Source organism: Hirundo rustica, chromosome 1, assembly GCF_015227805.2.
Source record: "Hirundo rustica isolate bHirRus1 chromosome 1, bHirRus1.pri.v3, whole genome shotgun sequence".
Lineage (NCBI taxonomy): Eukaryota > Metazoa > Chordata > Aves > Passeriformes > Hirundinidae > Hirundo > Hirundo rustica.
Window position 1 is genome coordinate 30714576 of NC_053450.1, and position 14938 is coordinate 30729513.

Consider the following 14938-nt stretch of genomic DNA (forward strand, 5'->3'; position numbering starts at 1 on the left):
TTAACAATCTGTTTTGCCTAACTGCTTTATCATTGTGAAAATCTACATGTAAATATTGAACAAGACTGTTCTTTCAGGATCCTGATACTCATAAATATCTGCATTTTCTTTTGTGATACCTGAGGTAGTCCAGCGTGCTATCTAATTTCTCATGAGTTAGAAAAAAATAGTACAGAATCCAACAATATGGGCCAATGGAATGCCCCTTCAGCCTCCTGAGCAGAGACAACCTCAGGGAGTTATCTGACGAACTATAACCCTTAATGCGACCTGCGAATCTGTGTTCATGAATATGTCAGAACTATAGTTATGGTTTGGAAATAAATAGATTATTATTTGACTCTCATTTAGCTTTTGTTTAATAAACATTGACAATTCCTCCCATTCTGTTCACACAGAGATCTCTTTAGTTTGCTTTCCAGAACAGTAACAGCCAACTTCACAGTGCAGTTTGCCTCTCCTAAAGTGTACAACACAATTAAATTATAGCTTTTCAATCACCTAAAACGCTTTCGAGCCCGTGAGGGAAAACCTGACACGGATGCCAGTAACTAACCGAGTAAGCACGTGCTGAACAGTGCAACTGCTAGAGAAATACCGCCTGCAGCGCCTTTAGGCTATTGCCACGCTCCTTCCCCAGCCCGCTTGTTTCAACTCTCACAGGCCTGTGAATCCTGCCCGCAAACGCTCCACAAGCTTCCGACCTCCCCATGGACTCCACCCTAGACTGCTCTCGACTCCAAGCTCCACGCCACCCCAAGTCAGGAGCCTCTTCACTTCCACACGAACGGCCCCCTCGAGCAGGAGCCGCCACTGGCGCCGGCCCAGCCGCAATCGACGGCACCGCCATTCGGGCGCCACGGGTCCCACCGACCCAGGCTCACCGGCCCCGCCCCCCGCCGCCATTGGCCGCTCCGCCTCACTCCGGGCCTCTGATTTGCTTCTAGGGCTGTCAGTCAAGCAGCGCGCGGCCCGCCCTGGCACGGCCGCCGTGCGGAGAGCCCTTCCCGCGCGCCGTCCCGGTTTCCCGGAGCGCTTCCTGCGCAGCCGCGCCGGGCGCTGGCCGGCGCACTGCGGTGCGTGCGGCTGCCGCTCTGGGCAGCTGCCGCTGCGACCCGGCTGGCGGGACGGTGCCCGGGGGCCGGGGCGGCTGAGGAGAGACGCCTGAAGGGGCTGCGTCCGCGCAGAGCTTCGCTGGGAGGCTCGAGGCTGAGCCCGGCGCACCCGCGGAGTCGCGCAGGGCTGGGCCTGGCAGCGGCTCAGGTCAGTCGGGATGCGGGGCGGGACGCGACGGAGCGGCTGCGGCGGGTGGGAGCCGCTGCAGGGGCCGTGACTTTCGGCGGAGCCCATCCAGGTACCTCCCGCGGCCTCGCAGGCCGGGACGGTCCCTTTGGCTGAGGCCCCGGAGCTCATGCACGGCCTGCTTATAAAAACTTGTGTTAGGCCTCCTGCACTCTCTGGTCGCCCCCGTTCCGTGAGTCCCGCTGCCGTTCAGCCTCCTGGTGCCTCAGCGTGCAGAGACGGAGCTTTCCAGCTAGGCCCAGGCGTGCGGTAAGAGAGGACACAGCCTGGTGACGACCTCTGCGCAGAGGAAAGGGCATAGTATCCTGTCAGAGGGGCATTAGTATCTGAATTTTGATATCAGTTGAGAGATTGAAACATTTATAATCCTCAAGGGTCATTCCTCTGACTGCCTACCATAGGTGGCGAAGAAACCTAAAAATGAGGGTGACACCGTTCTGCTTTCTCTTAATCCAGGTTTGTGCAGCCTGTAAGTAACAAGCCATTGGTTCATCACAAAAGAAATGTGGATTTATTCTGAATGGTCGATGTGATTTGACAAACAGACAAATTCTGCTTATGGCATAGTTCATACTGGAAACCAGAGTGCTTTGTATTTCTTGTATGATCTTTTACCTGTCAGTGTGAGGGAGGTGTTCACTAAGGTCAAAGATGAAGTGTGACTAAAATTTGTACTAAATTATGAAGTTTGTACTAAAATTTGAGTCCAAAATACTTTGCCGTTTGATTTCATTGGAAGTTACTTTTTGTCAGACTTTTTTGGAGCTTTTCTTGACATACAGTTTAGCAACAGTTGTTGATAAAGCTTTCTTTTTGAGACTAATGCTACTTTTGTTATTTTTGAAGATCTGTTTTATCAGTGTTTTCTTCTACAGATTATTTTTCGTCTTTCTGCTGCAGTTCCTCCTCAACAGCAGCTTGTTTTTCAGTTCTTGGTTGTCCATCATGACTAGTTTATCTGATAAAGAGAGTAGTAGTAAAACAACTGAAAGTGTCATTGCTGGTACTTAATTAGAGTAGTAAATAAGCTATTAAAGAGAGGAAAAATAATGTTGTGGGGGTTTTTTTAGTGTTTTGTTTATACTGCATGAAGTCATCAATTTCTGTTACTTGCTATGGGGTTAAATTCACATCTATCTATAAGATGTAGAAATTAGCTCATTAAAAGGGTTTTTTTTTTTTTTCCTTTTTAGTGGAAATTGAATAAAGCAGTAGGGCACATAATCAAGAGTACTGAAAGGATTTGATACTTACATTTTAGTTCTTCTGGAAGTTAGTACAGAAATAGATGATCCTGTCAGTATTGAAATGTCTGCTTTGGTTGCTAGTGCCTCTAGCATTAGGTGTTAAACGAATACTTTTTAGGAGTTAGTGCTGTGTTGATAGTTGAACTTGATGATCTTAAAGGTCTCTTCCAATCTTGATAATGCTAGGATTCTATGATTTACACTTTTTATTTACCGTGATGGTTGTTGTGTTCTCCATATCGTAAAGCTTTTGATTGAGTCTGAATTAGAAAGTGGAATATGTTTAAAACTGTTGTCTGTGAAGTTTTTGCAAGGATCTTATATTGCACCCTCTTTCTTGCCTACTAGTCTGGAGGGGGTTTTTTTTGAGTCTGAAAGCAGTGCGGTGTTTGGGCCTTTTTATGTAGTGAGAGTTTGTGTGTATATCAATATTTCAAAAAACCCCAGTCTTATGTGTATATATATTTGCAGTTTTTAAAATAGGAATTGGGGATGTTTATTATTGAGTACAGAGTATTGTAAAATTGCATTAAACTGCTGCCAAGGCGACTGAAATAACTCTGCTTACCATTTTGCCTCTATGTTTACGTCCATTAACTCCTAGGGTTATCTTTGTTCAAACTTGTGGGTTTTTGTTTGTCAAGAACGTCCTTTCTAGTAATTGAAAAAAAAAAAAAAATCAGTTCCCATTAATGTTGTTTTAATTAAGTAAATAATTAAAATTAGATATCTCTCTGCCTGAGTGTCAATATATCTTTTAATTCTCTTAGAAATGTTGAAAACTGTAAAGTAATAGTAGTGAACTTACATGTATTTCAATCAGCTCACACCTCATAGCTAATCTTAGAACTCTTAGTATAGTAGTACAGACATAAAATATCATGTTCTGAATATTTATATATTTTTTATTATTTCTTAGGTAATGGGCCTTCAGATGCATTATGGATCTACCTACTTATTAGAGGGCTCCCAAGTAGCTAGAACAGCATGCCTCAGTTCATGTTCGTAGAGTATTAGGGATTAGGCTAGATATATGTCTGTTCTGTGCAAGGAGGGATTTTTTTGTTTGTTTGACAGCTCTGTTTGTCTCTATTAGATTTTTTTATTATTCACCCATGTCTGTTGGTGAAGACTGTAGGTTTAATTTTATTAAAGGCTGCAGTGACTCCCAGAAAGGTTTTGATACTTAAGGTGATCCAGGACACGTAGAAAGTAAATGTTCCTGTAGCGGACTAAACAAAATTAAACTAAAGCTTTCAAACAGGTATTATTAGTATATAAAGACATGATTGAACCCTTCATAGAATAGAGTAGGAAAGGTAGTTTTTGTACTCTGATAGTTTTTGACACTGTTCCTAATCCAAGGACCTTAATTTGTACTTTGACATCAAATGCTGTGGTGTAAGTCAAGAAAGACATTTTATCTTCTCCATTTATAGTCTTTTGAGGTGACAGTCTTGGAAATGGCTAAAAACTGCTACTTAGAGAATATTCAGGAAGGAATCAGGTTTATGGCTACATAGTATCAATACCAAGAATACAGTGTAAAATAAATGACTCTTCAATATATAAATAATCAAAAGTCTAGAGAGTTGATACCTGAATCCAGTATTAATTACATATAGCTAGATGTAGCACATGGTCTTTCAGGGAAAAAAAAATATTTAATTACATGTTCAAAAGGTGGGATAGTGGGAATGTCTTTTCTTATTTTTTAAACATGAAAGTAGTTTCAAAGCCATGAGGTTCAGAGAGAAGGGGAATGGGGAGGGGGACAAAGAAGGGAAGAGGTGGACAGCTTCTTGAAGGAAAATTAGTAGTAAATTAACAGTCAACAATTTGAGGTTATAATTCAAGTACCTTGTTAACCATATGTTTTATTTCTCTATTGGTTATAATGGCCTGCTCTTGCAAAACTTTTAAAAATTCCACAGAACTGTTGTTCCACTTGGATTTTATGCGTTTATTCAGTGAAAACAACAATCAAGAAGATGTAAAGAAACAAATAAGTTGTGTCCAGCTAACAATAACTGATAAGATTCAGACATAAATACAATTCCATTGAATTAGCTTGTAAGCATGATATGCTCCAATAATAATAATTAAGATAACAAGGAGAAATGTGAATAAATGTTTGAATTAAAAAGATAGCACTGTATTTAATAAGGAATATTCTTCGTATATTACCAAAAATTAATTCTAAATTTATGTCAATCTAACTGAAGAATAAGATATGTTATATTGCATTTTTGATACCTTACTTCTTAAACCTTTTAGGTATTTAATGATTTTGAGGCAGAGAAGGCTTTTTTTAAGATTCTCTAGGTAATAACTTTTTCAATAAATAGTTCACTGTGTTTGTGCCAGTTTAGCAATGTTTCTTTAAGCTATACGGTCCCTGACAGAAACTAATGTAATCTATTTCTTAATCAGTCACTTCGTGATATTTGTGCCGGCTCTCTCTGAGAGCCTGGTTTAAGAATAAGAATGTGAGATCATTGCCCTGGGTTTTAGGAAAGCAGGCTCTGCCCTCTTCAGGGATCTACTTGGTAGAATCCTCCTGGGTCAGGCCCTGGGATGCTGCAAAGCTGGTTGGTACTTGAGGATCACCTCCTCAGAGCTTGAGCACTCCAACCCAACAGTTATAAAGTCAGGCTAAAATGCCAGCAGCTGTGCATTGATGAACAAGGAGCTCATCACAAAAGTCAGACATTCTGTATAATGTGCAGAAGCAGGAACAGATTACTTTGGAGCACTATAGAGACAGAGCCTGAGCATGCATATGTGGGATTAGGAAAGTCAGACTCTACCTGGAGTTGAATCTGGTGAGGGATGTCAAAGGCAACAAGAATTGTTTCTGTAAATACAGCAGTAGCATGAGGAATACCAGGAAAAATGTGGTCTCATAGGTGAATGAACAGGGAATGTGGCTGAGATTCTGCAGGCCGCCTTTGCTTCCATCTCTTCTAGCAAAGACCTTCAGAAACTGTAGAACACAGGGAAAAGTCTGGAGCAGGGAAGATGTACAGTTGGAAAGAGGTTTAGGTCAGAGAATACTTAAGTAAATAGGACATAGATAACGCTTTGGGAATGAACCAGTGAGTGCTTAGGGAGCTGGCTGATATCATTGTGAGGACTGTCTCAGTGATTGTGGGACTGGGATATTGAGAAACTGGGAGACGTGCCTCTAGACTGGAAGAAAGTCAATGTTTCTTCTGTTTTCAAAAGGGTAGGAAGAGGTACTTAGGGAGCTATAGCCTGGTCATCTTTACCTTGATCTCCCAGAAGGATGGAAGGTGATGGAGCAGCTAATCCTGAAGACCCTTCTAAGCCACATTAAAGAAAATGATCAGGAGTAGTCAGAATAGATTTACCAAGGGGAAGCCGTTCTTGACCAACCTGATAATTTTCTACAGTGAAATGACTGGCTTGGCAAACAAGGGAAGGGACACTTGCATTACTAAGACTTTCAGCAGTGTCTCCTGTGACATCCTCGTGGAGAAGCTGCTGCAGTATGGGCTGGGTGAGCAGATAGTGAGGTCGGCATAAAATGTGCAGAACAGATGGAGCACAGGGAATGGCAATCAGTGGTGTGAAGTCTAGCTGGAAGCTGGTAACTACTGTTGTACCCCAGGGGTCAATACTGTGTTCAGCCCTGTTTAACATGTCCATTAATGATCTTGATGATGCAATGTGTGCAGTTAGAAGATGATCATTTTTGTCAATTAAAATCAGTCTTTCAGTGGAATACCCTAATGTCAGTTTCTCTCTAGCAAGGTCTGTTTCCCAACTGTTAGCTATTTAGGAAAAAAAAAACTGAATTCACGCGATTTCTCAGAGCATCCGGAGAGTGAATTTAAATTTTTAGCATAAATTATACTACTCACTATCTGGAAAAGGACTCACTCTTTTTATTGCTGCTGCAGTTAATGAGGGGAGCTGCTACAACTTGTTCCCTCACTTGGACTGCATAAGTTTACTTCAGTATGGTGTTTTCAAAGCAGGCTGCTTATGCTGTTTTGAGGCTTTTATTAGTTGGGGGGGGGGGGGGGGTGTTGTTGTTGCTTTTTGTTTGGTTTGTTGGTTTTTTTTTAAGAGATAGAGTTGGGCTCTTTTCTTTTTGACACCTTTTAGCATACATACTTTTTCTCTTAGACCACTGAAGAGAGTCACACCCTTCCTGTTCCTCTCATTTTAACTAACATGCATGCTCTTAACATCGGCTGCTATATAGCACTCCCTGTAAAGTTGAAAGCAGGAAAAAAAAAGCCAATGTGTTTTGCTAAAAAGATGCAGTCTCAGTCTGATTGTGCTGTATATGCACAGAGAAGATAGCAGGCTCTCTATTCTGTAGCTTGTTGAAGAGCTAAATTGTTCCTTCAGCCATACAGATTACTTACAACGAAAAGAATCATCAGTTCACATCTAAACTTTACAAAAATCTTCAGGAAAGAATGCTGCCTGTTTGTAGCATGCCTCTCTCAAAGAGGCGGGGGGTAGGGTTTTTTTGGTTTGGAGGTGGAATACAAGAACTTTGTAAATTTGAGTTTATTTCAGATTCTTTTGAAAAGAAAACTAAATTCAGATTTTTAAGAATAAGGGGGAAAATGAAGAGAAATTAAGAACTTTGAGGCAGAAGAAAAAGAGGGCATACACAATATAGGAAGGAGGAGGAATTACTACAAAGGTGCAGATCTTGATTCAAGATTCTGACTAGGTCTGGGCACTTCTTCCTCCTCCTGCAAAGGAGGACCAAAGGAGGTTTTTTGCCTTTAGGAGGAAGTTGAATGCCGCTAATATTTATTGTGTTTGTATCAGTAGCTGCCTGGGAATACTGTCCCTAAAAATCTTGTCTCTGACACTCCTTATCTCCACTCTTGGTTCTTGCTAATATTGTGAGTGGGGCTAGAAAAGAAAGGAGTTAATAAAAATTTAAATTCTAAGAAAATTTGAAAAAAGACATGAAAATACTAGTATTCAAAAGTAACATTAATTCTGTAGGCAGAGAAGCAGACAATATCACAAGAGGAAAAACTCTTCCTGAAAAGGAAATTAATATATTGCCATGACACTGTGGGGCATAACTAAATCATGAAGGGAAATACACATTGGAATTGCAAAGGGATTTCAGAAGCTGTAACAGCATACAACTCCTTTCCTAGCAAGGAAATTATTATCCCGCTTCTAAACTGTTACTTGTAATACATGTATGAAACCATTCAGTTGGTTCTAAAATGCTAATGAAGTTACAGGATTGAGAAGTGTGGTGGAAGTATGTCAGTCTTCCCCTTGTGTGCTTAAAGTTCCCATAATTACCAAGTAATAAAATCATCAAGGGTTGGGCACCCTGACCACATCAAATTTTCCCAGCACCCCTAGGAGTCCTTGTTTATGCCAGATGTTTCAAAGTACAATGAAATGAAAAATGCTAAAAGTAGGGAGGAATCACATACTGTTACTTTTTTAAACAGAGTAGCCTTTCACTTGCAAGTCTGGATAAATCCTACAGTGGACTTGTATGAATAATTATTTCCTTTTTATTTTTGAAAGCTAAAAGTTTCACTATTTGTTTTTGCAGTGTTGTGGTGTTTTGCTTGCACATATTCAGCACATCGAGCTTGAAGACAGAAAGAACAGTTCAAGTCAAGTCAAGCAAAAGGCTTGAGTGTCTTGCTGTTGACCAGTGGTGGATATAAGCGTACGATGCTGAGATTCAAAGGCAGCTGGTTTCACAATTACCTGTTTTTCTTGACCCTGTTGTTCTTTTTACTGGTATTGCGTGTATATTATCTGATTCTATGGTGACCTGTTTGTGTACTAAATCTGCAGAAAAATAAGTTTAAATAGGGTTGGCTTTTGCCAGTTCATGTAAAAACATGTAAAAATGATTCGATAGAAATTCAAATGAGTGCTGGTGCTAATCTGTATGATAAAGACAGAATACACAGTATAAAGAAAATAGGAGACAGTGACTGTAGCTGTCAAAAATTACATTGAGTTTTATAGAACATAAGCCTGAAAAATGAGACATATATGTCAAGTAAGTTACTGTTCTTTATCCTTACACCAGTTGAGAGTTCTTGATTATAATTAGATTCAATTATTCATAAGTTATGCCATTTAATACAAAGCCAAAACACAACACATAGAGTGAACAGGCTTGTCTTTTTATTGATGCAGGACTTTACAGATGTGGATAGAGGTTAATTATGACTTAGACATTTAGGACAGATTTTACCATTCTTATCTAGTAAGTATTTCTAACAAAAGATTAAAGGACCTTATGTTCCTGCAGTGCAGTACTTGGATCAGCATTGTTACACTTGCATATTGCTGAATATTCATGACTGTGCAGTTGGTATGCATATGTATGTAAAAAGGAGGAAAGCTGGAATAAAATCTGGGCCGTGACTGTGTTTCATAAATGATAAGCGTAAAGTGTTTAATGCAAAATTGCAGGGTTCTGTCATCTGTGGTAAATTGTATCAGTATATAGAGCAGGTGTTGCTTCTGAATCTCTTGTACATATATTCTTAGTCTTCATCCTGGCATCTCCATACGTAACTGGTGATCCATTCATATGAATCAGACAGGTAGGAGCAGAACAGAGATGCAGAGCTATGAAATGAGAATTTAAGTTAGATGACTTTTTGTTTTTTAGGTAATTTTGCATGGAAGAAATGTAAGGACGCGCATGGAAAAGATGCATAAAATTGGGATTGACACTGTACTTGACAAATAAGGTGATGTGAGATACAGTGCCCTTACAACAATGAAATACAGATGTTACATATATCATGAGGTATAAGATCAACTTTTCAGAAAAGCAACAGTAACCAGCAAAGGAAGATTAATGTCTATAACTGCCCTCACTGGAAGAGTTACGGGCTATAACTGCCCTCACTGTGCTCGCAACTGTGCATTCATGTTCTGTCATTGGACCATTCTGAAATGGAGCTGCATACCTCTGCCACCAGGTGATATTTCACCTGCTTTACACAAAGGTTAGCACATTTACTAAGCCTTGTGCTCTTTTCACTGCTGCACATGCATTGCAGTATTACTTAGCCATCCTTTTACCAGAACCTTATATCCTTATCACGCCCAAAAATGTCTTCAAATACAAGAGTCTCATGGTCATCTGTTGATCACATCAGCAGTTATTAACTTAATTCTTAACTTTGCTTAGTTTTTACACCTCCTGATACTGGTTTAGTCAGCGGTGTCGCCCTTCCTTGCAAGGGGGGCTGTTTCTTCCCCGCTAACCCTCACAGTTGCCACTCTGTTCAACTACTTCAACCAAATCTCTCTTCACCATTTTAGTTCACCAACAGAAAAGGTAAGGCACTTCTCCAAATAATTCCCATTACCTCATTCCAAAAAAAAAAAAAAAAAAGAACCTGTTATGTACTAGGCACATATTTTGCTCAGCATCTAGATCAGGGGATTTTTAACCATGTTTTTGTTTTTTGGAAATCTTCAAGCTACAATGCAGCTTTGTTTTTTACACTTTTGGGTTTTTATCACTGATTGCTTTAAAAGGAATAACAGCTAGATTTCATTTAGTGTAACAGAGAATGAGAATTTATAAGTGGAGCTGATACGTCCCTTTAGAGATGAATTTGTAATTTGATGTACTAAGGAGCAGGATGACAAAAGAGGAAATAAGATGAGGGAGGAAGAGAAAATGGATATGGGATTAAGAATAATAGTGATGGAACATGAGCTTGTTACGAGCTTATCTTCCTGTTTATTCTAATAAATGAAAATTAGGGCATATCAAAAAAGTTGGCAGGATGATGCTGTTTCTGGCTTCCATGCTGTGTGGCATACAAATGTACTTTGAAGTTTTATGGCCTTGAATTTAGCATCACAAATTTTAATAGGTATTATTTAAAATATTAGTTATGAGGTAATTATGAGATCTGATTGTTTGGATCTAATAATCTGTCTTTTAAGAGTGCTGACTGATGACAAACTCATCTGAAGTCAGTAGAAGCTTTTAGAATTCAGAATATCTTTAGGAATGGACTGTAATAGTCTTGGTTGCTAGCATTCATCAAGGGGCTGTGTTACAGTAATGTGGGATTTTCAGTTTCCAGCAAATGCTGACAGAAATGACTGATTTACAACTTCTAACAGTGCAACACTTTCCTGCTGTTCTTCATTACTGTTGTATCAGTTCTGGTTCTTCTGAGCTGGTTTTGGTTATGTAACTTGAAGCCCTAATATTTTGATTCCAGCAGGTAGTTTGTGGAAGATAAATCAATGAGCTATCGTTACGTTTCCTTGCTGTCTCCAGGCATTCAGCAGTGGCTAATCACTTATATCTCATTTTATGAAATTTAAGTTTACTGAGTTAAAATTGGAAAAGCAACCTGTGATTTGAATGTATCTTTGTCTTGTACTTGGTCTTTGGACATTAATGTAACTGTAGCATTTAGGGTTCTGGGATTGTTCACTAGTTGCTCTCTTAACCTCCATAATAAAATTCTTAATTTTATCTATGGGATTGATTTGTTACACAGTTACTCAGTGTTTTCCTTGAATTTGTCCATTTTGAGAAATAGTCCTTTCTCTCAGGAATATAAAAAATAAATAATAGATTCTGTGTTTGCAGTGTATTACTGACTTTTCAGTTAGTGTTAGTAGTTACTCTGAACAGTTGAATCAATTTATTTTCTTTAGAAAATGATAGGTATTTGTCTGTAGTATATAGAAATCCAAACAGTAATACAAAATCAATCTTTTTAAAGGTTATTTGAGGTAGTGATATAAGCTAATTTTACAGTGATTAAGAGACAACACAGTTGGGGCTCCCAATTAGACTTTGATCTAAGGATATTTCTCTCTGCACTTGATAAGCAAGAAAGGGATGGGAATTAATGGTGAGATATGAGGTTTGAACAGCTGGGGTCCATGTTCTGTATTATGAGAGTTGGTGTAAAGGAAGATTTTAAAATTAACTGAATACGTATCATTTGATTTCTCATCTATAAAATTTATTGATTTTAAATTAACATCTAAAATATCCTCTGCTATTGAGAGTACCCGAAGAGAACAGTTAAATTACATACATTTTCACAAAGAAAAAAGGAGAACACTCCACATCATCTCAGCATTCTTGTGATGGGTGGAAAGGTAGTTTTCATTGCTATCTGTTGAACATCAAAGGAGGGATAGTAAACCAAGGCTATGGCTTGCTTCTCTGCTCTCACACAAACCCAGTATGGCAATGCTGAATGCACAATACCAAATGTATTGCAGCTTCTGAAGGAGTAAGAAGCTGTGTGTGTTAATGTTATCTCTAAAGAGGAGATGATTTTAGCATGCCCACTCTATATACTGTTTCCCCATGCTTGAACCATTGATCTCCATGCTGGGACTTGGCAGAATCTTGTCTGTTGAAAAGGGTGAAAAATGTTACCTTTGATGTTTATCCTGTTGTTTCTTTGTGTTGAGGTAGTTTATAATAATAAACTAAAATAGTAATAGTGAACGTTAAAAGAGACTTTATATCAGGAAATCTTCCATGGCCTGGAAATTAGGAGTTGTTCAGGCAGAAATTAGTGATGAATATAAAGGAATAGCATAGGAATGTAAGAATAAAATCAATTACTCTGAAGAACAAAATAAGTTTCAATTTACAAAGCACAAGAAAAGAATCAGTGAAAGGGTCCAAAAATCTGAGTAAAAGGAGACACGAAGGGATAAGTCCGTTACCTAGATCTGTTATTAAATAAGAAAGTAGAACAAGGAACAGGCTTTCAAAGACTGATTCTTTCCTTCATACTTTGTAAAAGAGATATATTGTGACCTGCTACTTTCATAAAATTAATCTTAGACAGGAAATAGGAGTGGAACCAAAGCACAGAAAGAATAGCCTAAGGAATCTTAATATAGATGTGCTCAAGTGGCAAATCCTAATAAAATTCATCCTAGAATGATTGAGGAATTAGGCACTGCTGATTTTATTTATTTATTTAATATCCCAGAGGGTGGAAATAGCCAGCAAAATGGGTTTGTGTGTATCTGGTTTTGTGCCTCTTTATTCTTCTGTAAAGAGAATTATTGAAACTGTCAGTTTTGATTCCAAATAAAGGTTCAGGAGTAAATAGTTTAGCAATTAATTTGTATCTAATGATGTGTAGAAGAGAGATGGTAAAACAGCCTGTATGCTTTGGTGAGACCTGTTTGTAAGAAACTTCAATATTTTTCTCTTCTAAATAAGAAAAACAAGTTTAGTAAGAGGAAAACTTTAGGTACATTACAGCTTGATTTTAATAAAATCTTTTTCCCTACATAAGCCAACTAGGGAAACATAATATCAATATTGTCTCCATGAGATGTTGATGTTATCAGCATCAAGTTGAAATATTGCCTTTAAAGAGTAATTATCTATAGTACCCTGTCAAGATGAAAAGGCACTAGTGAGTTGGATGATGGAAGAGAACACATACTTAGAAAAGTTACTGATGATAAAAGCTGGAGAGAAGTTGAAAGACTAGGGTTTTCTTTTTTCCATTGTTTTAAACATAGGATCTGAATCCAAAATATTCTTGATGAGTTTGGAAAGTGTAAAATCAACAAGATGAAAAACAATGCTGCCATTTAACATGAAAAACTCAAAATACATGTATCCCAAACAGGAAATAGTTATTCAAATAGAAAAATGAGTGAAAAAGACATGAAGATATAGTAGATCTCAAGATAAATTGCTGCTGGGAAAAAAAAATTAAGTTGTTTGTTTGTTTTGTTGTTTTCATTGTTTCTGATTTCTGCTATGGAATGAAAACCATCCTGATTTATCCTGAACATGCTTTATACTAAATATGAGAAAAAAAGTCTTTGTAATTATTAGAGTCATAAAACACTGGAACAGACTACTTAGAAAAAAAGTGAAATTGTCTTTCTTGGTAGTTCAATACTTGTCAATATATTTTGAGCCTGTGTTTGTGCTGTGTTAAGATTTGGTGGTCTCTTGTAGTCCATTCCTCTCTCCATAAGTACAGTGTTAGACTACATGTTTTATCTACACAGAAGAGATTGTGTAAAAGAATTAAATCACAAACTCAATGATGATAATGGATGTGCTGCTTGTGCATCCTAAATGTAATTTTAAGTTCACAGAATGAACTAGGTTGGAAAATACCTTTGAGCATCATGTCCAGCCTATGGCCTAACACCTCACTAACTAAACCATGTCCAGTCTTTTTCTAAACACCTCCAGGGATGCTGACTCCACCACCTCCCTGGGCAGATGATTCCTGTGCCCAGTCACCCTTTTAGTGAAGAATTTTTTTACTGATGTCTAACCTAAACTTCCCCTGGCACAGCCTAAGACTGTGTCCTCTCATTCTTTCACTGGTTGCCTGGGAGAGGAGACTGACCCCAGCTGGCTACAGCCACCTTTCAGGCAGGTGTAGAGAGTCAGAAGGTCTCCCCTGAGCCTCCTTGTCTCCAGGCTAAACAACTCCCTCAGTCGTTCCTCACAGGGTTTGTGTTCCAAGCTCCTCACCAGCCTTGTTGCCCTCTGGACACGCTCAAGCATCTCAACTGAGGGGCCCAGAACTGGACACAGCACACAAGGTATGGCCTCACCAGTGCCAGACACAGGGGAAGAACGACCTCCCTGTTCCTGCTGGCCACACTACTGGCTAGGATGCTCTTGGCCACCTGCGCAGACCGCTGATTCGTGTTCAGTCAGCTGTCAACCAGCACCCCCAGCCTGGGCACTGTCCAGCCACTGTCCCCAGTCTGTAGTGCTGCAGGGGATTGTTGTGGCCGAAGTGCAGGACTCGGCACTTGGACTTGTTAAACTTTATGTTGGACTGGGCCCATCTATCCAGCCTGTCCAGGTCCCTTTGCAGAGCCGTACTACCTTCCATCAGATCAACACATGCTTCCAGCTTGGTGTCATCTGGAAATTTACTGATGGTGGACTCAATCCCCTCATATGGATGATCAGTGAAGATATTAAACAGGACTGGCCCTGTAGCAGTGAGGGTGGCTGCAATAAATCTTTGCAGCCTGATTTCAGGGTGAGCGTGCATCCCAGTCAGGCCAACTCCCACATGACCCCAGCACTGATCCCTGCGGGACACAAGTAGTGACTGGCCGCCAACTGCTCGGAACAAATTTTAGGTTTTAATTTTATGAATGCTTTTATTTTGCTTCTCAAAAAGTGATTTGACAGATCATACTTAAAATTATTTTGAGACTTCTGCATATATGTCTCTTTGTCATGATTATGCTAGAAAAGCAGGGAATGTGATTGCAGTGGCTCTGAGATAGAAACCCCTTGATTACTCATCCACAATAGAAAAGCCCTGTGGAAAAAATGGCACCCAAGAGGTTACTTGGATTTGTATATTTCTGCAGGCAAAGTT

At 39.3% G+C, this 14938-nt stretch overlaps 1 protein-coding gene across 6 annotated transcripts in view; it reads left to right on the forward strand.

Annotated features, from left to right (window-relative positions):
* Positions 1-1123: 1123 nt before the first annotated feature.
* Positions 1124-14938, forward strand: part of PEX2 (peroxisomal biogenesis factor 2) — a 33374-nt gene continuing 19559 nt past the window's right edge. For 2 of the 6 annotated variants that reach the window (XM_058422941.1, XM_058422936.1), the window contains exon 1: positions 1400-1551. In XM_058422941.1, the coding sequence (XP_058278924.1) occupies positions 1412-1551 (140 nt within the window). In that variant the 5' untranslated portion in view covers positions 1400-1411. The other 4 variants (XM_040079755.1, XM_040079745.2, XM_058422940.1 and 1 more) reach the window with 4 other exon arrangements.